The sequence below is a fragment of the Ranitomeya variabilis genome, chromosome 1 (genome assembly GCF_051348905.1).
Source record: "Ranitomeya variabilis isolate aRanVar5 chromosome 1, aRanVar5.hap1, whole genome shotgun sequence".
Lineage (NCBI taxonomy): Eukaryota > Metazoa > Chordata > Amphibia > Anura > Dendrobatidae > Ranitomeya > Ranitomeya variabilis.
In genome coordinates this window covers 1,053,241,110-1,053,267,886 of record NC_135232.1, presented here as the reverse complement: position 1 = coordinate 1,053,267,886, position 26,777 = coordinate 1,053,241,110, and the positions used below count along the sequence as shown (strand labels likewise).

At 44.3% G+C, this 26,777-nt stretch overlaps 1 protein-coding gene across 1 annotated transcript; it reads left to right on the top strand.

The window, feature by feature from the left end:
- The first annotated feature begins 555 nt into the window (after positions 1-555).
- On the top strand, positions 556-26,777 carry LOC143800078 (microtubule-associated serine/threonine-protein kinase 2-like). The gene is made up of 19 exons (XM_077281175.1): positions 556-780; positions 959-1,060; positions 1,728-1,830; positions 3,832-3,899; positions 8,463-8,548; positions 11,469-11,677; positions 16,807-16,945; positions 17,033-17,165; positions 17,355-17,520; positions 17,636-17,734; positions 20,841-20,963; positions 21,109-21,197; positions 21,287-21,378; positions 21,789-21,862; positions 22,128-22,234; positions 22,324-22,415; positions 22,810-22,883; positions 25,253-25,327; positions 25,537-26,777. Exons 1-19 carry the CDS (start codon positions 556-558, stop codon positions 25,632-25,634), a joined length of 2,154 nt encoding a protein of 717 aa, XP_077137290.1. The 3' UTR covers positions 25,635-26,777.

Genomic DNA, 26,777 nt, shown 5'->3' with positions numbered 1-26,777 from the left:
TATTTTTAATATTGTAATATTTTTTAAAACTTTTTTTACACTTTTTATATGTTTCAATTGTCTCTTTAGGAGATCGTCTGATTGCCTGTGCTACACACAACATGGCCTCAGTACGTCGATCGTAGCAGTTCGGCAGTGACTACCACCGGGGTCTCCTGCAGACGCCAGGTTATCATGCTAAACCGTTGGCACCCCGCAATCATGTTAAAGGAGGAGATAGTGCTGTGCTTCTGGCGCAATCATGATAAATACCACTATCAGAGATTGACAGCGGCACTTAGCATGTTAACAGCCATGGATGGATCGTGATGTTATGTTTCCCGGAAAACATGCAGGTTCAGTGCTGAAGCCTGTATCTAAGGGGTTGGCACGGCATATGATGTATGTATGTATGTCATATGTTGTTAAGGGGTTAAGACTCTATCCCAAGATTCCATGATGACATCACTGCTATTGTGACATCACAGCTGACGGTCACTACTTCTGGAATGTACACAGTGTCACTGGTGCCATTTTTGGTTCTATAGTGACTGAGAGCATTTGCAATTTTTCGCTATGGCTGAATATCTTCTGGATAATCTTCAGGTAGATGCACTATTGGGGATTCTTATCAACAATCCCCCCGATACTGCACTTCTACCACCCGATGGCGTCCTCAGCTTCACTCACCGGATGGTGATGGAGCTAGTAAATGACTGCCTGACCAAGTACTACCAAGGTCATCTAACGTCAGAGTATCTGACGGATTTACCTCAGAACATCAGGACATCACTACAGCAGGTATCTTCTCCACAATAATAGATAATAATAGCGGGATAGAAACTTCTTCTTTCCTCCAATATAAAACGATGAAGCCCCAGATATGGCGCCATTGCATCTGCAGACAGAGGAGCAGATGTCACCCACAATGGCCGCTTCCTTTGTGCCCTTTCTCACCTCAGGATTTTCCTTATTATAGGCTGAAGAAAGATTTCAAAATGGCGATTTGTCTTTTATTAAAGAACTCGCCCAAAAAGTCCTGTCTGTACTGGAACATCCGGCCCGCTCATCGGAACGCCTGGTAAGCACCCGTCTTCTTCTCTATCACACATCCTTGTTTTCTGATCTTCTCCACATCACCAGTCAGATATCAGAAGATCTGGTGTTAGATCTTACAGGCCTCACTGTCAGCTCCGGGGAGGTGCAGCATATTAATGGCTGCTAGTCTCCTCGCCTGTGATGGCGGTCTGTATTCTGCTGATGTAGTCACAGCTCAGCGGTGGGACGTCTGTATATCCACCTCTGCCTATCACTGTTATCAGGGTGTTCCTGCTTGTAAATGCTGCAGCTGAGATAATAGGCGATATTACAGAAATGTGCATACAGCGTATATATATATACAGTATATTAATCTGGACTTGTGGAGAGGAGCTGCAGTGTAAAGCAATTCCCCCTATACTGTAATGAATGAAGTATGAGATGCACCCATGATGTAACGAGCGCAGGTAACACATCTCTGAGATATCACAGTGCAGAAAAGTCGAAGTTTACACTGAACATTTCATTTCACAATTTTAGCTTACCTTATCCACATAAGTGAAAGAACTTCTGGGAAAGGTTACCAAGATGGCGCATTATTTGCATAGTTGCAATTGCTGCACCTGTAAATGCAGGTTTAGTTCGTCCTGATGGATTTGGTGATTTAGTGAAATATTCCCTATATTAAATATTTATTTCATAACTATTAGGAAACAGCAGAAGGCGACACCAAAGATGGGCAAAATCTACACCCGGAAATATTCCCTGACCCTAACACGAGTCAGCGGGAACTGACCAGCGATCTGATCACAGGTAAGCCGATCACCTCCTGTAGGAAATCTTCTCCAGATATTATAGAGAACAGGGGACAATGGTGGGTTTACTCTCCGTGTACAGGGAGCCTGTAAGCACATTATTACGTGTGAAGTAGTGGTCTGACTGTACAGGCCATTACCCTCTAATATAAGGAAGTCTTTTTTGCAGAAATCTAATGTCTCAGTAAGGAGAAATCGAATGTAGAAGTCATATACAAATCTGGATGGAAGTGCACTGTGGGCGTGTGTCACGATTCACACCGTGACTGTCAAGATCCCTTAGCCGCTGCCCACAATATGTCACGGATCGGGGTGACTTTAGACCAGCAGACGGCTGTCACATGTGCAGGGGGCTTATCCTAGTTATCCCTCCACTGCCACAATGTGATGAAAAAACACACACGAGGCTATTGCCCTCTTGTTTACAGCAGGGGCTTATTTTAGGTATCCCACTGCTCTTCAGTATACCAGGAACTGCAGGGATTTGTGTCTATCCCGCTTACAGTTCCACTTAACACTTGCAGCTCTCTGGCGCCCCCCTTACTGTCAGGTCAGATTAGGTACTGCACCTGGGGTAATTAGTCACCAGAAAGGCTGCCTGCTATGTACTGGCTATTGGGCGCGCTGCAGCGACGCGATAACTACTCCCACGCAGGCAGGAACAATAATTATCAAGCCGCAGTCGCTACAGTGACCCCCCAACAGCTGGCACACGGTAAGCTGCCACCAGCGCCGATTAAACGGGTCCGGCTGCTAACCCAAAACAGTAGCGTAAATTCCCTTCAAAGACAGGGTACGTTTTTAGAGCATGGAGAACGAACTAGTAATAAATATTATACCCCATAAATGATTTTTAGGCAGTGTTTATAAAATATTTTACAAAGATGTTACAAATGAGACAATTGCAAATATGTACAAGGTAATTATGAAAATAAAAGGATTAAAGGAAGAAAAGATAACACTCACATGTTCTTAGATCATTGCATTGCAGGCAACCACACGTCCCAGCTCATTGGGCGTGCTCAGGTCTGTCCAGGAAAAACTCCAAATCTGCCTCCTGAAAGTCTCCCAGCAACTTAAAACCTGCAGGCTGTGACCTCACAGAAAGGGCTGGCTTTTCCAACCCCTCCTACTTCTTCAGTATTACTCACTGGGCATTAAATATATCTGATGCCCGTAACTTCGCTACAGAACATAAAATAATCGCACCATACCCATCATTCATCTCGTAGTATCGTGGGCATTCCGATGAGATCAAATATGTCCTATTTGTCACGCACACTGACAGAGAAATCCCTACCTCTGTACCAGATGGAGCTAGAAACCTGTGGTTCGAGTGAGGGGTAGATCCATCGAGGAAAAATAAGAATCTATATTTTCGTGTCCATAACTTAAACGGTTTGCATAATATCTTCCAAAAACAGAACAAAGAACTCCCATGCGTTCTAGAAGTTTCTCTACCAGTTCCTGCTAACACAAATTTCCCTTGCAGCTATGCCAGTCGTAAATACCTTTCGTCAATAAAACTCCCCCACAAGGCAAGCTCTTCTACACAGTTAGAAACACAGGGAAGGAAAGAGAACCAGAGAGAGGGGGGTTTAGCCCCCGCATGCTAGCAAGAAAACTAACTTATGATATTTCATACCATATCGTGACAGCGTGGAAGAAAAAGCCTGAGTGCAGTGACACGCCCCAGTGCACTTACATGATAATTTGCATATGGCTCCTCTGCTTGAGAGCTTTCTTCCCATCACTCACATGTACAGTGAAGGCGATGAGATCCTCATTCATGTGGTGATTGGGGATTCCTCCATCATTTATATCACATTTATCTGTCTATGGATGCGCCATATGTTCTCATATTTAGATTCCCTATATAATGAGTAATAATCCCATTTATAGACGTCCCGCCATTTCTCTGCTATATTGTTGCATCATGTATGTTGGATTGATATTGTCTAATACATTTTACTTATTCATCGTTTTATCACTATTTTAGAAACACCTGTGCTGTCAAATCTGGACAGCGGAATCTGTGAGATCCTGGAGATCCAAGAACCTGCCACTGTAAGTATCATAGAGGAGATGTCTGTATATCACCAGATCATGGGGTCTGCATGACACGTCCAGTATTATCCCCCATATATTCATGGGACATCTCTAATCTAAGTGTTAGATATAAGCACTTATACCAAAGGGAATCTGTCACCAGGCTTGTGCTTCCAATCTGAGAGCAGCATGATGTAGGGTCAGGGACCCTGATTCCAGTGATGTCACTTACGTTAATGAGTGCAGCAGTTGTGATAAAATCACTCTTTTCTATGCTGCAGATCTAGCAGTGCTCTGAATGCTGAGCCCTGTATAACTCCGCCCACACCACTGATTGGCAGCTTTCTGTGTACAGTGCTCTGTGAATAGGCAGAAATCCACTAATCAGTGGTGGGGCGGCAATCACTAGAAGACTACATGGCACAAGACACCTAGTCCTCTAGTGATAATATCTTGCTGATTAAACACTGATTTTAAGAAAACAACAAGACCCAGATATCTTGCTGATTAACCCCTTCATGACTCAGCCTATTTTGACCTTAATGACCTGGCCGTTTTTTGCAATTCTGACCAGTGTCCCTTTATGAGGTAATAACTCAGGAACGCTTCAACGGATCCTAGCGGTTCTGAGACTATTTTTTCGTGACATATTGGGCTTCACGTTAGTGGTAAATTTAGGTCGATAATTTTTGCATTTATTTGAGAAAAAAATGGAAATTTAGCGAAAAATTAGAAAATTTAGCAATTTTCAAATTTTGAATTTTTATTCTGTTAAACGAGAGAGTTATGTGACACAAAATAGTTAATAAATAACATTATCCACATGTCTACTTTACATCAGCACAATTTTGGAGACAAATTTTTTTTTTGCTAGGAAGTTATAAGGGTTAAAATTTGACCAGCGATTTCTCATTTTTACAACGAAATTTACAAAACCATTTTTTTTAGGGACCACCTCACATTTGAAGTCAGTTTGAAGGGTCTATATGGCTGAAAATACCCAAAAGTGACACCATTCTAAAAACTGCACCCCTCAAGGTGCTCAAAACCACATTCAAAAAGTTTATTAACCCTTCAGGTGCTTCACAGCAGCAGAAGCAACATGGAAGGAAAAAATGAACATTTAACATTTTAGTCACAAAAATGATCTTTTAGCAAGAATTTTTTTATTTTCCCAAGGGTAAAAAGAGAAACTGGAACCCAAAAGTTATTGTACAATATGTCCTGAGTACGCCGATACCCCATATGGGGGGGGAACCACTGTTTGGGCGCACAACAGGGCTCGGAAGGGAAGGAGCGCCATTTGACTTTTTCAATGAAAAATTGGCTCCAATCTTTAGCGGACACCATGTCGCGTTTGGAGAGCCCCTGTGTGCCTAAACATTGGAGCTCCCCCACTAGTGACCCCATTTTGGAAACTAGACCCCCCAAGGAGCTTATCTAGATGCATAGTGAGCACTTTGAACCTCCAGGTGATTCACAAATTGATCCATAAAAATGAAAAAGTACTTTTTTTCACCAAAATTTCTTTTAGCCTCAATTTTTTCATTTTCACATGGGCAACAGAATAAAATGCATCCTAAAATGTGTTGGGCAATTTCTCCTGAGTACACGGATACCTCACATGTGGTCACAAACCACTGTTTGTGCACACGGCAAGGCTCGGAAGGGAAGGAGCGCCATTTGACTTTTGAATGAAAAATTAGCTCCAATCGTTAGCGGACACCATGTCGCGTTTAGAGAGCCCCTGTGTGCCTAAACATTGGAGCTCCCCCACATGTGACCCCATTTTGGAAACTAGACCCCCCAAGGAACTTATCTAGATGCATAGTGAGCACTTTGAACCCCCAGGTGCTTCCCCAATTGATCCGTAAAAATGAAAAAGTACTTTTTTTCACAAAAAATTTCTTTTAGCCTCATTTTGTTCATTTCCACATGGGCAACATGATAAAATGGATCCTAAAATTTATTGGGCAATTTCTCCTGAGTACACTGATACCTCACATGTGGGGGTAAACTACTGTTTGGGCACACGGCAGGGCTTGGAAGGGAAGGAGCGCCATTTGATTTTTTGAATGAAAAATTAGCTCCAATCGTTAGTCGATACCATGTCGTGTTTGGAGAGCCCCTGTGTGCCTAAACATTGGAGCTCCCCCACATGTGACCCCATTTTGGAAACTAGACCTCCCATGGAACTAATCTAGATGTGCGGTGACCACTTTAAACCCCCAAGAGCTTCACAGAAGTTTATAACACAGAGCCGTGAAAATAAAAAAATCATTTTTCTTTCCTCAAAAATTATGTTTCAGCAAGCAATTTTTTATTTTCACAAGGGTAACAGGAGAAATTAGACCCCAATAGTTGCTGCCCAGTTTGTCCTGAGTATGCTGGTACCCCACATGTAGGGGTAAACCACTGTTTGGGCTCACGTCAGGGCTCGGAAGGGAGGGAGCACCATTTGACTTTTTGAACGCAAGATTGGCTGGAATCAATGGTGGCGCCATGTTGCGTTTGGAGACTCCTGAAGTGCCTAAACAGTGGAAACCCCTCAATTCTAACTCCAACACAAACCCCAACACACCCGTAACCCTAATCCCAACTCTAGCCATAACCCTAATCACAACCCTAACCCCAACACACCCCTAATCCCAACCCTAACCCCGACACACCCCTAACCCTAATCCCAACCCTAATCCTAACCCTAATCCCAACCCTAACCACAACCCTAACCCCAACACACCCCTAACCCTAACCATAACCCTAACCACAAGCCTAATCTAAACCCTATTTCCAACCCTAGCCCTAATTCCAACCCTAACTCTAATTCCAACCCTAACCCTATGGCTATGTGCCCACGTTGCGGATTCGTGTGAGATTTTTCCGCACCATTTTTGAAAAATCCGCAGGTAAAATGCACTGCGGATTTACCGCGGATTTCCAGCGTTTTTTTTGCGGATTTCACCTGCGGATTCCTGTTGAGGAACAGGTGTAAAACGCTGCAGAATCTCCACAAAGAATTGACATGCTGCGGAAGATACAATGCTACATTTCCACGCGGTATTTTCCGCACCATGGACACAGCGGATTTGGTTTTCCATAGGTTTACATGGTACTGTAAACCTGATGGAAAACTGCTACGAATCCGCAGCGGCCAATCCACCGCGGAGCCACTGCCAAATCTGCACCATGTGCACATAGCCTTAGGGTATGTGCCCACGCTGCGAATTCCATTGCGGAATTTTCCGCAGCGGAATTGATAAATCCGCAGTGCAAAACCGCTGCGGTTTTTACTGCGGATTTATCGCGGTTTCTAGTGCGGTTTCCGCTGCAGGTTTACACCTGCAGTTTTCTATTGGAGCAGGTGTAAACCCACAGCGGAATCCGCACAAAGAATTGACATGCTGCGGAATAAAAACCTCTGCGTTTCCGCGCGTTTTTTTCCGCAGCATGTGCACTGCGGATTTCGTTTCCCATAGGTTTACATTGTACTGTAAACTTATGGGAAATCGCTGCGGAGCCGCAGCTGCGAAAACGCTGCGGTTCCGCAGCGTGTGCACATACCCTAATTCTAACCCTAACCCTAATTCTAACCCTAATTCTAGCCCTAACCCTAGTGTAAAAATAAAAGTAAATATATTTTCTTTATATTTATTATTGTCCCTACCTATGGGGGTGATAAAGGGGGGTTCATCTACTATTTTTTTATTTTGATCACTGTGATAGGTTTTATCACAGTGATCAAAATGTACCTAGAACGAATCTGCCGGCCAGCAGATTCGGCGGGCGCGGGAGTGTACAGGAGGATGGGGGAGCGGACAGGCGGACGGAGGGGAGCGGAGCACAGGACGGAGGACTGGGGAGGCGATCGGTGGCGGTGGGGGGGGGGGGGGCAGATCAGGGTTTCCAGCCATGGCCGATGATATTGCAGCATCGGCCATGGCTGGATTGTAATATTTCACCATTTTCATAGGTGAAATATTATAAGTCGCTCTGATTGGCTGTTTCACTTTCAACAGCCAATCAGAGCGATCATAGCCACAAGGGGGTGAAGCCACCCCCCTGGGCTGAAGTACCACTCCCCCTGTCCCTGCAGATCGGGTGAAATTGGAGTTAACCCTTTCACCCAATCTGCAGGGACGCGATCCCTCCATGACGCCACATAGGCGTCACAGGTCGGATTGGCACCGACTTTCATGACGCCTACGTAGCATCACAGGTAGGGAAGGGGTTAAACACAATGAAAGGGTGAAAACAATGAGACCCAGCCCAGGAAGTGACACATCGCTGGAATAATGATTTCAGCCCCTACATCATGCTGTTCTTAGATTACATATAAACCCTGCTGACAGATTCCCTTTAAGTTCTCCTCTGTGATCTCCCATATTATTCAGCACTGTACAATGATCCCGGTGTATGGAGGATCCCCCTTAAATTAAATTTGTGTCTGCAGAGCCTTCTCCTTGTATCATCCCCTACATTTAGTCAGTGTAAATCAGTGGGACATATTATAGGGGGAACAAATTTCCGGAGCTTTTTTTCTTGCATCTTTTTTATCTGAATATCATTTCTTATTTTTTATAGAGAGCGATCGAATCATTGATCCCGGCGAGACAGCCGCATATGAACGACTTTGAAATATCCAAACTGATCGGCAAAGGAGCTTATGGGTGAGATTTTTGTTGGAATAATCCACATTTCTCAGGGTTCCCTATGACAACACTTCTGCCTCTGTGCTCCGCCATTCAGTGTTATCATAGGGAAACGATCTGAGTCCACATCACTGTTCACATCTAATTCTCACCATTCAGGTCCGTTATACACAGGTGAACAAACTGAGCGGTAACAGACGAGACTGCAAAGGGCCTGTACACACATTGCAGACTTGTCGCATTTTTGTCATATTTTTTCTGCCGAGATTTGTCACAAATCCTGAGGAATTTCCTGATGCACCAAAGTGAATGAGATTCCTGAAGTCTCATGCACACGATGCTTATTTTTCCTTTCAGATTTCCAGTAGATATAAATCTGCAGCATGTCAAATCTTTCAGCAGATTTCACATATAACAATGAGTGAGGGAAAATCTGCAACAAAAACGCAGGTCAAAAACGTGACAAAAATGCGCTTTTTTTCCTGCATCGTTTTTCCTGCCTAGAGATGCAGATATGGTGTAGAAAGTTCTGCTGCAAACACTTAATATGGGCACAAACCTTTAAGGAAAGGGATTACAGTAATATATCACATTCACTTGTCCTAGACCCCATCTGTTCTTATGCTGCCACCTCCACCAGAGCTTCCCTGTCCTCCTCAGTAGACTTTGCTGTTTTCGGGGCCCCATTATGGAGCTGATAAGAGTAATTAGCTACACACGGTCACGTGAGGGGTGACACAATATTGACATCAATTACATCTGCCCCCTCACCCTCCACCATGACCATGTGAGTCCAATCACTGGCCTCAGCACCAGAAGGGGGAGCCAGAATGACCAAAGACTGGCACCGAGGATGGAGGACTGCAGTGATGGACAGGTGGAGCCTAGGACAGGTGGGTATAATGTGTTTCTTGTAACTACTTCCACATACCTCCCAACGGCTCGCAGCAAATTTTAGGCCACGCCCCTTACCACACCCATTTCACAACTAGTCACACTCATATCCATGCCCCAACCACACCCATTTAGCACTGCTGATCACACTGTTTCATAAACAATAATTATAAACAGAAAAAAATATGGCCACACAGTGCTCCATACTGTATAATGGCCACACATGATGCTGTGTACAGTATAATGGCCACACATGATGCTGCATACAGTATAATGGGCCCACATGATGCTCAATACTGTATAATGGCCACAAAGGGCTCCATACTGTATAATGGCCACACATGATGCTCCATACTGTATAATGGCCACACATGATGCTCAATACTGTATAATGGCCACACAGTGCTCCATACCGTATAATGGCTACACATGATATTCCATACTGTATAATGGCCCCACAGTGCTCCATACTGTATAATGGCCACACATGATGCTGCGTACAGTATAATGGCCCTACATGATGCTGTGTACAGTATAATGGCCACACATGATGCTGCATACAGTATAATGGGCCCACATGATGCTCAATACTGTATAATGGCCACAAAGGGCTCCATACTGTATAATGGCCACACATGATGCTCAATACTGTATAATGGCCCCACAGTGCTCCATACCGTATAATGGCCCCACATGATGCTCAATACTGTACAATGGCCACACAGTGCTCCATACTGTATAATGGCCACACATGATGCTGCGTACAGTATAATGGCCCTACATGATGCTGTGTACAGTATAATGGCCACACATGATGCTGCATACAGTATAATGGGCCCACATGATGCTCAATACTGTATAATGGCCACAAAGTGCTCCATACTGTATAACAGCAACACAAGATGCTCCATAATGTATAATGGCCACACATGATGCTCCATACTGTACAATGGCCACACATGATGCTCAATACTGTATAATGGCCACACAGTGCTCCATACCGTATAATGGCCCCACATGATGCTCAATACTGTATAATGGCCACACAGTGCTCCATACTGTACAATGGCCACACATGATGCTGCGTATAGTGTAATGGCCCCACATGATGCTCAATATTGTATAATGGCCACACATGACGATGTCAGTGTACAGTCGGGGCTGTAGATGTGTCCCAGCAGCTCTGCTTACAATGCAGGCAAAGATTTCACCACCTGTCGCTATCCACACTGCTGCCTCACAGATCCTGCACATTGCAATGTAGCCCAGCTCTGTGAACACTGCATGCACCCGGACAACACCACTATCTACTGGCTCCACTCCATAACTGCTGCAGTATATAAAGGATACAAATATATATACTGTGCCTATGATTAACAGGCTGCACTGGATTGCTCTGGCTAACAGGCTGCACTAGAATGCTCTGGCTAACAGGCTGCACTGGATTGCTCTAACACCACGCACTCACACACATGTACCTCAGAATGTATTTTCTTCCTCTCTGAACCACCGGAGAAGATTACAGAGAGGGAGTGGCCTAATATAAGGGGCCTGTCGGCTGCTTCTCCTGCTGGCTATGCGAGAGAAGCAGAGTCCCGTGCGGGACTGCGGGGCACAGCCTCACAATCAGGACAGTCCCGCAGTATGAGGGACGGTTGGGAACTATGCTTCCATCCTGTCCATTATTATGCCTTGGTGCACGGGAGGAGCAGAATAAACTTCTTACGGCAATTAGAGGACTTTCAATTTGGACAATTTTTTTCTTGGACAGAATCGTATCTGCTGGTCAAAAATAGCGAATCTGCCCAAGAAGAATTTTCGATAGATTCTCACATCTCTAATGTGACCTGGGTGAGGGCTCCATCAGACATGGCATTGTGCAGACCACCCATAGTAGATCTATGTAGTGCTATTTTACGCCTTTCTAGAAATGGATTTCCAGTGATGGCTGGACTTCAAGAATTAGTATAAATCATGTCATGATTTCTATAGACAGAGTGTTAATAAGGATTCATTATAAACCATGGATTCTCCTTCTCTCCAGGACCGTCTACTTAGCGCGCCATAAAGACTCACAACAGATCTTTGCAATGAAGAAAATTGCCAAATGGAACCTGGATACTCCAAAAAGAGTGGAACGGGCCTTTCAGGAGAGGGACATCTTAACATTCGCTGATTGTCCCTTTGTGGTCTCTATGCTTTGCTCCTTTCCAACTAAAACTGACCTGTGCATGGTCATGGAGCATGTAGAAGGTAGGAAATGTACATTATATTATATCCAACTGTGTCTGCTTACATCTTATCACCGCTTATATAATTAGGATTTGTCCAAGTAGTTGGTTACATCCCACAGAGCATTTACTGTAGGCTATACACTACCCAGGGCCGGCTCCAGGTTTTTGAGGGCCCCGGGCGAAAGAGTCTCAGTGGGCCCCCCCTTTAAACACATACCACGATTCATGACTACATATATACACAGCCATGTAGTATATAGCAAAGCCACATAGCATATAACACGGCCCACGTAGTATATAGAACAGCCATGTAGTATAATACAGCACAGCCCACGTAGCATATAACAGCCCATATAGTATATAGCACAGCCACATATTATATAACACAACCCACGCCGTATATAACACAACCCACGCCGTATATAACAGCCCACGCCGTATATAACAGCCCACGCCGTATATAACACACGCAGCCCACGCCGTATATAACAGCCCACGCCGTATATAACAGCCCACGCCGTATATAACAGCCCACGCCGTATATAACAGCCCACGCCGTATATAACACACGCAGCCCACGCAGTATATAGCACAACCCATGCCGTATATAACAGCCCACACTGTATATAACACACACAGCCCACGAAGCATATAACAGCCCACACAGTATATAACACACACAGCCCACGAAGCATATAACAGCCCACGCCGTATATAACACACACAGCCCACGCAGTTTATAACACACACAACCCATGCCGTATATAACAGCCCACACTGTATATAACACACACAGCCCACACTGTATATAACACACACAGCCCACACTGTATATAACACACACAGCCCACACTGTATATAACACACACAGCCCACGCAGTATGTAGCACAGACTGCCAGCCATTTAGACAGACAGTCTAGGCTAGGACTAGTCAACCAGGCCTGGCTCACAGCAGGCTGCAATTACGACCCCCCCGCCCGCCCCCGCAATGCGTTGGGACCAGGTCCAGGAGCTTGGAGGAAGACTCACTCGCCGTTGCTTCCGTTGTGTGGACACAGCCTGGGACCAGGTGCACCGTCCGTGCACCTGACTGCGGCTCCTGCCTCCTGCCCGTTCCTCTTTCTGCTTGCCGCTGTGCCTGTGTTGCCTCTGGACGCCTGGACCTGTCCTGGAAGGTGGATGCTTGGATGACAGCAGCCGGATCTCTTCTCACCGCTGGCCCGGAAGTGACTCGCATCCATGTTGATGGCGGCACCGGCGGTGACTGGTGAGTATTGCAGGTGCAGCTGTGTCCCAGCAGCAGGCCCGGCCCGGAAGTGACTCTGGCTGCGTCGTATCCATGGTGACGGACGGTCCCGACTCCCGGAGGGTGAGTATTTCGGCTGCAGCTGCGCACCGTAAATGGGCCCCCCCGTCTCGCTAGGGCCCCGGCACTTGCCCGGGTACGCCGGGTGCTGACGCCGGCCCTGACACTACCGTTCCAAAGTTTAGGGTCACCCAGACAATTTTGTGTTTTCCATGAAAACTCACACTTTTATTAATCAAATGAGTTGCCAAATGAACTGAAAATCTAGTCCAGACATTAACAAGGTTAAAAAAAAAGATTTTTATTTGAAATAATAATTTTCTCCTTCAAACTTTGCTTTCGTCAAAGAATGCTCTTTTTGCAGCAATTATAACATTCTTCTTCTTATTATTATTATTATTATTATTATTATTTATTTATATAGCACCATTAATTCCATGGTGCTGTACATGAGAAAGGGGTTACATACAGGGTTATAAATATCGTTTACAGTAATCAAGTTTACAGTGACAGACTGGTACAGAGGGGAGAATACCCTGTCCTTGCGGACTTACATTCTATGGGATAGTGGGGAAGAGACAGAAGGTCGGAGGTGCAGCAGCTCTGGCGGTGGTGAGGCGGCTGCTCTGGTGATGGCGAGGTGGCAGAATGGTTATTGCAGGCTGTAGGTTTTCTTGAAGAGATGGGTTTTCAGGTTCCGTCTGAAGGATCCGAGGGTGGTGGATAGTCGGACATGTTGAGGCATGGAATTCCAGAGGATGGGGGATATTCGGGAGAAATCTTGGAGGCGGTTGTGTGAGGACCGAATAAGTGTGGTGGAGAGTAGGAGGTCCTTGGGAGGATCGGAGATTACGTGAGGGAAGGTATTGGGAGATTAGTTCAGAGATATAGGGAGGGGTCAGGTTGTGGATGGCTTTGTAGATCAGTGTTAGTAGTTTGAACTGGATTCGTTGGGGAATTGGGAGCCAGTGGAGGGATTTGCAAAGGGGAGAAGCAGGGGAGTAGCGAGGAGAGAGGTGGATTAGCCGGGCAGCAGAGTTGAGGACAGACTGGAGTGGTGCAAGAGAGTTAGCAAGGAGGCCACAGAGGAGGGTGTTGCAGTAGTCGAGGCGGGAGATGATAAGGGCATGCACAAGAGTCTTAGTAGATTGTGGGGTGAGGAAGGGAAGGATTCTGGCAATATTTTTGAGTTGGAGGCGACAGGAGGTGGCAAGAGTTTGAACGTGCGGTTTGAAGGACAAGGCAGAGTCGAGAGTTACCCCGAGGCAGCGGATTTCAGGTGCGGGAGAGAACGTGATGCCGTTTACCATAATAGATAGATCAGGTAGGGGGGATACGTGAGATGGGGGAAAGGTGATGAGTTCGGTTTTGTCTACATTGAGTTTTAGGAAGCGAGAGGTGAAGAAGGAGGATATGGCTGACAGAAACTCCGGGATTCTGGACAGAAGAGAGGCGACATCTGAGCCAGAGAGGTAGATCTGAGTGTCGTCCGCATACAGGTGGTACTGAAAGCCATGGGACTTTATGAGTTGCCCTAGGCCAAGGGTATAGATGGAAAAAAGTAGGGGCCCTAGGACAGAGCCTTGAGGGACTCCAACAGAGAGAGGGCGGGATGAGGAGGTAGTGTGGGAGTAGGAAACGCTAAATGTGCGGTCGGAAAGGTATGAGGCAATCCAGGACAGGGCAAGGTCTTTGATGCCAAGGGAAGAAAGAATCTGTAGCAGTAGGCAGTGATCGACTGTCAAAAGCAGAGGACGGGTCAAGAAGGAGGAGGATGGAGAACTGTCTGTTAGCTTTGGCTGTGAGTAAGTCATTAGTAATTTTTGTCAGGGCAGTTTTGGTGGAGTGGTTGGGGCAGAAGCCAGATTGGAGGTTGTCAAGGAGAGAGTTAGATGAGAGGTGGGAGGAAATTTGAGCATGGACATGCTGCTCAAGGAGTTTTGAAGCAAACGGAAGCAGTGATATGGGGCGGTAGCTGGGCATAGCAGTTGGGTCAAGGTTAGTTTTTTTGAGGATGGGTGTGATGGAGGCATGTTTGAAGGCAGAGGGGAAGGTACCAGAAGATAGCGATAGGTTGAAGAGATGTGTTAGGGCTGGAATGAGCATGTTAGTGAGGTTGGGGAGCAAGTGGGAGGGGATGGGGTCAAGTGCACAGGTGGTGAGGTGTGATTTGGACATTGCAGACCTTTGGCATTCCAGCAGTTAATTTGCTGAGGTAATCTAGAGAAATTTCACTCCATGCTTCCAGAAGCCCCTCCTACAAGTTGGATTGGCTTGATGGGCACTTTTTGCGTACCATACGGTCAAGCTGCTCCTACAACAGCTCAATGGGGTTGAGATCTGGTGATTGTGCTGGCCACTCCATTACAGATAGAATACCAGCTGCCTGCTTCTTCCTTAAATAGTTCTTGCATAATTTGGAGGTGTGTTTTGGGTCACTGTCCTGTTGTAGGATGAAATTGGTTCCAATCAAGCACTGTCCACAGGGTATAGCATGGCGATGTCGAGGACCTGTGAGGTGTCGATTTCTCAAACTACAGGCTCTAATGTACTTGTCTTGTTGTTCAATTGTGCAGCGGGGCCTCCCACTTCTAATTTCTACTCTGGTTAGAGCCTGTTTGTGCTCTCCTCTGAAGGGAGTAGTACACACTGTTGTAGGAAATCTTCAGTTTCTTGGCAATTTCTTGCATGGAATAGCCTTAATTTCTAAGAACAAGAATAGACTGAGAGTTTCCCATGAAAGTTATTTTTTTCTGGCCAATTTGAGAGTTTACTGGAACCAACAAATATAATGCTCCAGATTCTCAACTAGCTCAAAGGAAGGTCAGGTTTATAGGTTCTCTAATCAGCCAAACTGTTTTCAGCTGTGCTAACATACTTGCACAAGGGTTTTCAAGGGTATTCTAACCATCCATTAGCCTTCTTACACAGTTAGCAAACACAAAGTACCATAAGAACACTGGAATGATGGTTGTTAGAAATGGGCCTCTATAAGATATTGCATTACAAACCAGACATTTGCAGCTAGAATAGTCATTTACCACATTAACAATGTATAGAGTGTATTTATGAGTCATTTAATGTTAGCTTCAATGGAAAAAATTGTGCTTTTCTTTCAAAAATAAGTACATTTCTAAGTGACCCTAAACTTTTGACTGGTAGTGTATATTCCCAAGATGCTGAGAAATTAGTTGATCTGTGTGCTGGGGAGCTATGGGACCAATGAGTAGGAGGGGGTTCCGGAGCCACTTGGCACAGGGCCCTTCCCTCATCCTGTCATCACAATCCTCAGAATGCGAATACTGCTGAACAGAATGGTGGATCAGGGAGCTGAAAGCTTAATGATCCACGCAGCCAGTGCTGGTGAGTCTGAGACTGAGCCTATAGTGTGGAGTCTCAGTACTCACACCCCGCAGACCTGAGCAGCATGCTGGGGGAACGGGGTGGGGTGAGTAGTGATTTATTTAATAATACTGAATTGGGAGGGGCAATAATACCGTGTGAGACGCTATGGGAGACTGTGAATGCCCCCATATTGATTTTCCAACTGTGAATGCCCATATTCCAAGTGGGGTCCTCATACTGAGTGGTGTGCTGTGAGGGTCTTTATTCTGTGTGGGTCCTCATTCTGTGTGGGGGGATTTGGGGGCCATCATACAGAGTGGCGACATGTGGGGGCCATTATATTGTGTGAGGGGCTGGGGGAGCCATTATATTAAGTGGACGGACTGTGGGCACCATCATACTGAATAGGGGCTGTGACTGGCTTCACACTGAGTGGGGGCATCATGGTGATCTGCTTTATAAACCCCTCACCAGTCATATTTCCTTTCTTCTATAGGTGGAGACTGTGGGAGCCTTCTAAGAACCAGGGGTCATTTACCTGTCCCCTTAGCCCGCTTATACTTTGCAGAAGCCGTTCTTGCTGTGGAATACTTGCACAGCTATGGTGTGATCCACAGAGACTTAAAGCCAGAGAAGTGAGTGCTCCATGTAGTATAATAAGGGGGGAGTTATCATTTATTATCACATGGTCTGTAAGGCTAAAACCATCTTTTCTTTTGCAGCCTCTTGATAACATCTGCTGGACACATTAAAGTTACCGATTTGGGGCTTTCAAAAGTTGGTGTCATGATACCAAAATCCAACATCTACAAGCAATCATCAGAGAACATCTGCAGAGAGTTCCTGGATCTTGAGGTCAGCATCACTTACAGAAACTCAGACTGTTCTTTAAAATCTAATTACACTAATGTTTCTTCTCTATGTTCTTCATTTCTAGAGAACATTTCCACTGATATTTTCTCTTCTGTCATTGTGTTTTTATAGCACGTAATTGTCATAATAATGATATCATCAATCTCATCTCTTTTTTCTGTTGGTTTCCAGGCCTGTGGCACCCTGAGTTACATAGCCCCAGAGGTTATCCTGCAAAAAGGCTATGGAAGACCTGTTGACTGGTGGTCAATGGGGATCATCCTACAGAAATTTCTTGTGGGATGTTTACCAATTTATGGGGATTCCTTAATTGAATTTTATAAAAATGTTGTCTCTGGTAAGTAGAATAATGGGATTCATTGCTTTTACTGCTTACATTGGTTTAGTTATTTCCTTTGCTTTGTCTTACAGTCCAAAAAATTAGATTATTTTTGTAATTTTTTATACAACAGGAGACATAGTTTTGCATCACAGTCCTGTTCCTCCCCTCGTGGCACAGAAACTCATCAGTGAACTGCTTAGAAAAAATCCTGCACAAAGACTTGGGACAGGTAACAATTTGCTTATTACTAGTGATGGGCGAGCACTAAAATGCTCGGGTGCTGTTATGTTTCCATTCGGTGGTGTACAGAAGTCTTTCCCAATTCAGCCCTTGTTCATTTTTATAAGAGTCAGCCTGTCAGCATTTTTAGTTGACAGACGGATGCGCTTATCAGTTATAATTCCACCAGCGGCACTAAAAACCTGCTCTCACAGAATGCTAGCAGCAGGGCAGGCCAGGACCTCCAAGGCGTAGAGAGACAGTTCATGCCACGTGTCCAGCTTGGATACCCAATAATTAAAAGGCACAGAGGTATCATGGAGGATGTTTGTACGATCAGCAAGGTACTCCCTCAGTATCTTCCCAAACATTGCACTTCTTGTGACAGCACCCCTTGCCTCTGTGCCGGCGCGATGGGATGGTCGGAGAAAACTGTCCCAGAACTTTGCCATTGTTCCCTTGCCTGTGCTGGATTGTACTTCTGTCTCTCTCACCTGTACTCCTTGGTTGTCCAACAAACTCTGACGTCTGCTACCAGCGTTCTCAGATGGGAATTTTTTACTAATTCTGCTTCAAGGGCCCTCTAGTACTGCACCAGTTTAGTACACCTGTCTGCTTGTGGAAAAAGAGATTGAAAGTTCTCATTGTAGCATGGGTCTAGAAGTGTCACCAACCAGTAATGAGTGTCAAAGAAAATTTAAATAATGCGAGGGTCAACATAAATGCAGTGCAACATAAAGTCAGCCATGCATGCCAGACTGCTAACAGGCAAGACTTCCGTGTCCTCACCAACAGGACGACTGTCCTCCTCCTCATCCTCCTCTTCCTCTTCCCTGTCCTCAGGCCATCCACGCTGAACAGACAGTATGACAGCTGTGCTTGTTGTACTGTCTATAGCGCATGAAAGTAGCTCCTGCTCTTCCTCCTCCTCTTCCACATTGTCTACCAATCCACGTTGGAACGACATGAGGCTGGGCTGTGTGTAATCACCCTGTATGGTTCCTTGGTCCATGACCACGTGCTCTGCCTGCAGTGCATTCTCTTTATTTCTGAACAGAGAGGTTTTCAGAATGCAGCGAAGCGGGATGGTGACGCTAATTATGGCGTCATCGCCGCTCACCATCTTGGTGCAGTCCTCAAAGTTTTGGAGGATGGTACATATGTCTGACATCCATGTCCACCCCAGAGGTCTTATGTATGAAGTCTGAACTGAATAATGATGGCCTTTTTGATACTGGTAGTCAACAACTGCCCTTTTCTACTCACAAATCCTTTCCAACATATGCAGTGAAGAGTTCCAACGTGTGGGGACATCACACCAGTTGGTGAGCCGGAAGCTGCAAACGCTGCTGAAGCATGGCAAGGGCGGCTGAAGCTGTAGCTGACTTTCTAAAATGAGCAGACAGGCGGTGTACTTTCACTAGTAGATCCGGCAGCTCCGAGTAGCTTTTGAGAAAATATTGAATGGCAAGGTTAAGCACACGGGCCAGGCAAGGTTCATGTGTGAGCTCACAGATAGTCCGGGCATCTGACTGAGATTACAGACTGTTTCAATATGTGGCTTGGAATTTTTAAAAAAATGTTAACCCCAAAACACTGTATAGACCTAGGGTAGCAGATAGACAAAAAGTGGAATGTATGCCTGAAAAGCAAATATTTGGAGACCATAGATAGACCGGGCGTCTGACTGAGATAACAGACTGTTTCAATATGTGGCATGGCGGTTTTTTTAATTTTTTACCCCAAAATACTGTATAGACCCAGGGTTGCAGACAGACAAAAAAGTGGAATGTATGCCTGAAAAGCAAGTATTTGAAGACCACAGATAGACTGGGTGTCTGACGAAGATAACAGACTGATCAAAATGTGGCCTTGATTTTTTTAGGCCCACCAAAATTGTCAATAAGTAGTAGGCTATGACGCTAAAAAAAAAATTGGAGTACTAAAATTGTAAAATATTTAGCGCAATGATATGCGATGCGTGTGGCGTACAAATCGCAGTGATAAATATAAGAACTGTAGCTAAATATTTTTTGGGCCAGCTACAGATTTTTTGGTCAGCAAAATAGTGTCCAAAAATGTTGTAAGACACTCCAAAAAATACTATAGTACAAAAAAAGACAGAATTTTCTGCGCACTCACATCCGATGCCTCTGACAAAATGTTGTTTTGAATTGCTAGATTTTCACGTTCTTGTATTAAAATGAACTGGCTGTAGTCTGCAGTGTGACCAAACAGATAAGTGTAGAAAAAAGGGGGCTCTGGATTGCTTTGTAATAAAATTAGCAGGTATAAGGTGGAAAAAAAAAATCCTAGCCACAGATACCTGCAGCTAGGTATATATAAAATACGCTGTAGCAGACAGTAATGGAGGCTTTAGATGTATGCAGTGAGATTTATATACTCACATACAGTGCCTGCATGCCTTGCACTGATGTGGATATGTGCACATAGACTCCCCTGCCTACCTAGCACTGTAATCTATATACCCCTGAATTAGCCCTAAAAAGGACTGTTAGTTTATCAGGATTTGTGGATTGAACAATAGTAGACCCACACTAACTAATAAAAGAACTAATCTGACCCTATTTCAGCAGCAGCTCTCACTACACTATCTGAGTCCGGAGCAGAACATGCCGAGCAGGGCAGCGTCAGGCCTCTTATAGACCTGATGATGCTGTGCGGCCAGCCAATCACTTTAATACCACAACAAAGATGGCTGCGGGATTAAAGTGCATGGCAGACAATCCCTGCATGTTCATTGGTGCTCTAAAAAGCACCAAAATTTAAAGGCGGAGACCCGCGACCCACCGAGTAATCCCGGAAATACTCAGTGCTCACCGAGTACACCGAGTACCGTGATACTTGGGCGAGTACCGAGTAGTGGCGAGAATACTCGCTCATCACTACTTATTACACCTAGGACATATCATTATTATGCATGAGGATCATCACTTCACTATCAGCTTGTCCTTTTCTTGTTCTCCATACTATGACTTTTAGTCTATTTCCTTTATGTCGGCTCATTTATATCATTAGTTCAGATTAAGATAAATGGTTCAGTTATGGAGCAGTCTCTGACAATATCCACATCACTTTTGTATTTCTTTTTACAGGAGGGGCATTTGAGATCAAGGTTCATCCATTCCTGAATGACTTAGACTTTGATAACCTTCTAAGTCAGAAGCCAGAGTATGTTCCTCAGCTTGTGTCAGCCGTCGACACCAGCTTCTTTATTAGTAAGTTGAATTCTGAGATGTCATCAATACTAAGCGACTGTTTGTCTTGTCTTCCCTAAGAAGTGACCATCATTTCCTATTAATATTAGTGATAAATAATGACTGGGTTATACTCTAAAAATACTTCATTACCTATGTTTTGTAGATCATTCTGATATGAACAACTCAGAGGGTGAGGACAATGAGAGCCTTGACTTCCTAAACTTTACTTCATCTTCTAAAAGGCTTCTTAAAGTAAGTGTGTGATCAATAAATCGAAAATATGTAAAAAAAAAAAAGACCTGTAAAAGTTAAAAAAATTATTATATCTTGTCCACATTTAGCTTTATACCAACACTAACAGTATGATGAATGATGAGGATCCCAAGTCCCCTCCAGAATGTACACCAGCATCCAGCATAAACATTTCAGAAATGTGAGTCGATTATGGGGTAATTACTGGGAGCTCCAGGGTGATATATGGGCACAACACCAAATATAGGACATAAATACCATAATTTCAAATTCAGCATCCACTACCTCATGGTTACAGTCAATGTGCTTTTGGGTTTAGAAACCACTGGTGATAACAGCCCATAATTGTGACTAGTCATGCAATTTTACTGCTGCCCACACTGTAGGAGACATGTAGTATCACATGCCAAACATTCTTGGTAGTTGTTTTCCGCTCTGCTGTATAAAAGGTAGTTTTGAGCAGAAGACCTTCCCCACTATGATAGTCATATGTCCTATTAGGTCTTATAGTCAGTGTGCTTATATTATAGTGAGACAACCCCTTTTACACTGCATTTACTTGTGATTTACACGTTTTCTTCTTCCATACAGGCAGAAAGAATCTTTTCCTGTATCTAAAAGAGACGATGCTAAGAGCAGCTTGTCATCCTCGTCGCCGTTATCGGGTATGTACATGTCTACAGCACCAATAATGTGAATGTTGACTTCAAGGCTCAAATACTTCGTGCAATGAGTCTCTTATGTTATCAATGTTTCATGGATCCCAATTATAATGTCCATGGGCCCATACTGTATCCCTAATTGCCTAATTTTGGCCAGGGTTTTTTTTATATATTCTATGAATTACATTGTAGCATCCAATAACCCAGTGATAAATGGTGACTGTGTTATACTGACAACCTCTAACACTTCATTACCTATGTCTTGTAGATCACTCTGATAAAAACAACCATCTGGTCTCAGAGGATAAGGACAGAAAACATGAGGACAATGACGTTTTATTGAAATTTAAATCATCTTCTGAAGGGCTTTCTAAAGTAAGTATATGATCAATAATTATAAAACATGTAAAAAAAGACCTCTAAACCAAATTAAATATTTAATATCTTATTGTGTCCACCTTTAGCTCTGTACCACCGCTACCGGGATGATGAATGATGAGGATCCCAAGTCCCCTTCAGAGTGTACCCCAGCATCTAACACTAACATCTCAGAAATGTGAGTAGATTATGGGGTCATTACTGGGAGCTCCAGGCTGATATATGTGCACAACACCAAATATTGGACATAAATACCATAATATCAAATGCAGCATCCATGGCCCCATGGTTAGCCGTAATTGTGCTTTTGGCATTACAAACCGCTTGTGATAGCCAACAATTGCAGTTGGTCATGCATTTTATGCACTGTCCACGCTGTAGGAGAGACATGTCAGACATTCTTGGCAGTTGTTTTCCTCTCTGTTCAATGAGAGGTAGTTTTGAGCAGAAGACATTCCCCACTATGACAGTCATATGTCCTATTAGGCCTTATTTTCTGTGTTCTTATAGCGAAACGACCCTTCTTATACTGCATTTATTTGTGATTTACACATTTTTCTTCCTCCAAACAGGCAGAAAGAATATTTTTCTGTATCTAATAGAGACGATGCTGTTAGCAGCTTGTCATCCTCGTCCCCATTGTCAGGTATGTACATGTCTACAGCAACAACAATGTGAATGTTGACTTCAAGTCTCAAAAAATGTATACAGTTTTTCTGCGGCGTGGGGCAGTAGCGGTGGGAAAGGCAATCATCTCCTTTTATGCCCCGGTGCTCTACATAAAAGTGTGGGTCCTGACTGGGTGTGTGGACTTGTGCTGTGTGTGACATAGGCTAGTGCAAGCGGCTTATAGACAATTTTGTAGGCTTGTCAGGACCATAGGTTCCTCAGTTTAATAAGGGAGATCGCCTATGTAAGATTGCTCTTACTGAGTGTATTGGGGGACACTCGCTTGGCACGGGATTAATGAAGTCAGGCACGATTTTTCGCTTAAACACAGTCTATACGGTTTATTAAAGTGTCATAAACCGGGTTATGCACAGTTCATTATATATATTTCACGAAACACAACAGGCACCAACTGGTGATATTAACTTGCAGCTTTATCTCAAACACTTCATTTACTGCTTTGACTCATGGACACTAAACATGCTGGACCTCTCACTTCGCCCAGCTCCATGGGTGTCCGTACGCCGTACAGTTCACCAACGTCCCAAGTCACATACAGCACATATGACACTGGGTCACAGTCTCTAAACACGCTGAACCTCACTCCGTTCAGTTGCCGTGGGAGACCACACAGTTCATAGAACAACACAAGCACCAACAGTCTGTATAGGTACCTGACGGGAGCTCCTGCTCCACCTGCTGACTCCTTGTCAGTCCACTCCTCCGGGTAAGCTGCCTCACAGGGATCACCAACTTGCCTGGCCGGCATACATTAGTCAGTCCAGACCCACCGAAGGACTGTAGCTTCCCCACACAGTAGCTGTCACTGGCTCTGCAGATCCCGGTCCTCACCTCGTGCTATTCAGGGATCCGGTCCTACTCCCAGGACCTCCCAACACCCAGGTTACTCAGGATCACACAGGTGGCCAGTCCGGATACTATTCAGGACGTCCATCTCCAGCTGGGACCGTCCAATACCCAGGCCACCAGTAGCAAAGTCCCACCATGTGCTCTTCAGGATTCCTACTCCCAGGAAATCCAACACACTGACATCTGCTCCTCAGGACTCCTACTCCCAGGAAATCCCATACAGGAACCACACAAGAACATGTGACCCACACCCTGGTCACATTATATACCCTTAACCACTCCCACAGGTGGGAGTGTGGATGTGTGGCTAGTTTGTCCCGCCTATCTCACACAACTAGCCTAGTAAGTCTCCCATACTAACTATACACAATTACACAAACTCAAGGGACTACAGGTCCCAGAACAACCACATTACATCAGACTTACTACGCAGACTCCCTCTGCGACACGTATCGGCCATTCACAACACTGCCAGTCACTGTTTCACCACCATTATAACAACAAATATGCCTCCATGCATATCCCAAAGAGCACACACAGCACCCCCTAGCTGCCACAGGGGTCACTGCATCACACCATTCAAAAGTCTTTACTGAACGGTAACTTGGTAAGGGTTATATACAAGGAATAGCGGGTACAAAGTCTAATAGATGTTTGCTTTACAGCATGAAGCATTTTTTCACACAGTATCCTTCCACTGTAGGTTACTGCACGTCTAGTGAGGCACACTGTTTTCTCCCTACTTTACCACAACGCAGCTTTAATGCTACAGTTCTGTTCAGCAAGTCCCCTTGCTTGCTCTGCGGTTCTGCATCCTTTTTCTTCCATTACTGATGCCCTGAAACCCTTACACCCAGGACCCTCACTAGTCTGTCATACTCAGTCCTGCCTAGGCCATCACCTTCTGCGTTACATGCTCTAAATTTCATCACTCGACCTCCTCTCCAAGGACCCTTTTCCGGAAGTCCACTCTGTCTTGTCAGTACTTTTCTTGAGGATCTCTCTATCCCCTGTCCTTAGTCTCCTCTCGCTCCGGATCACCCCTAATGACGGCAGCTCTGCTTACTTTTCATTTCCAACTCAAACTAACTAACCTACACAAAGCAGTCACTTGCCCTAACACTAACCAGACCTTTTATGGGCTAGTCCCAAACATTAACCCTATCTTAACTTGCCCTATTGTCACTACTTATGCTCTCTGTCCTATACACTGTACTTTACCCTACACATTACACTATAGTAGCAATACTTACCGCACTCTATGTATTATACAGACAAACATCACAACACATTACAGTTCACACTACACAATATACATTACGTGATTGGTGTCTTCAGGTGTAGGAATATGACTGCACAGTCCACTATCCTTACACTGCAATAGTTGTCCTATGTTATCCATGTTATGACAAAGCAGATCCTATAAGAATATATTGTTACTGAGTTTTTATTTACTTTCTGATCAAAATTTTCCAGTTCAAGAAGAAAGACAATCTGCAATAAATCTGAGTAATGAGCCAGAAAATATAGAAAAGGGGAAAAAGAGACGAGGTAAGTGTGAGAATCAACTCCATGTTGTGTGAAGTCAGTCAGTGAGAATAATCCATGTGGAGCAGCTGTCATCTGTCAGTGATGGCTGACAATGATCCCTGACCTCTGTGTGATAATATTCCTCTGCTGTCCGGCCACAGTGACCGCACAGTAGTATCATGTAATATGGAGTCCCATCACTTACATTATATTTATTTCTCTTCTCATAGGTTCCATCTTCCGCCGGATCTTATCATCCTGCCGGCGTCGATTATCCAGGGCTGCTCGCTTATTTGCATGTTGTCACTGTTGCCCTAGAACCAACTAAAAGACGGGAAACCTCTGCATCTAGCGCCCTGACGTCCAGCATATCCACCATCACTGCTGGACCTGTACAGAAGGACCTTCCCCAGCTTCTTGTGACCATCTGAATGTTACATCTCTACCTGGACATGTTTAGCCTCCAACACCAGGCTCTGTGATATTCAGAATTCTCGCCTGATTTGACTTTTATTGATCACCTGATAGATCACCTTCTATCTATATTTATTTTTAATTTCATTTATGCGAGAAATTATAATATAACATTTTTGACATTGCAAAGCATCACTTACAGCAATGAAATAAAACATCATATTACATAACTTCTGACTTTGGCATGGACCCTCATTTATTAGTACATGAACCAAACTACATAGCCCAATAAGATAAAATACATAACACCTTATTTTGTTGGTCCCAAAAAGGACAAAACTTTTACTAAAAATCACATGAGTATAGTAAGAGTCAAGTGAAATGCTAGGCAAGTATATTCTGAAATTCATACTGTGAGATCCCCTGAGATAAACAAATCCATATCACTGCTATTAAGAGGGTTCCTCCACCATGAAAGGAAATCCCAAAAAAAGCATAGAAGGGGTGTGAAACCTTACACTAACCCAAGAGATACATAGTATCATAACACACCACTCAAAGAGAAAAGAGTAAAAAGGTTACAAATTTTATCAAGGTACAATAGTTACAAGATTCATAACAAAATACAATAAGAGGAAGGATTATTTTTACCCAAGTAGGATGCACAAAGGGGAGATTGAGGTAGAAAGTAACCCCAGGCTATGGGATTATGTTAGTATGTAAAAAGTCAGATCAAACACATAGTGACATGCATAAAAAATAACAGGAAGCTGCGCATTAGGGTGAGAGAGCATGTGAGGGATATTTTGGCTGCCAAAGAGGCGGAAGATATATCCGCTCTGAAAACATTACCAAAACATTTTTTGATCTGCTGTAAGATCTGCACCCAGCAGATGTAAGGCGGCTCCCAAATCACCGCAGCCATCAGCAGCCACTTTCTGTATGAAATTACCGGGAACACGCGCAGAATTGGTCATTGACATATAAAATGTTCCTTTTACTTAGTCCTCCTTTGTGAAGATCTGTGTGTGAAAAAGATCCCGTCTACTAAAATAAA

Bases quoted from the DNA above. Each gene is read 5' to 3' on its own strand.
- LOC143800078 (XM_077281175.1), top strand. From the start codon at position 556: ATGGCTGAATATCTTCTGGATAATCTTCAGGTAGATGCACTATTGGGG. The intron at 3,900-8,462 runs GTAAGTATCATA...TATTTTTTATAG, and splicing joins AGATCCAAGAACCTGCCACT to AGAGCGATCGAATCATTGAT. The intron at 21,198-21,286 runs GTAAGTGTGTGA...GTCCACATTTAG, and splicing joins CTTCTAAAAGGCTTCTTAAA to CTTTATACCAACACTAACAG.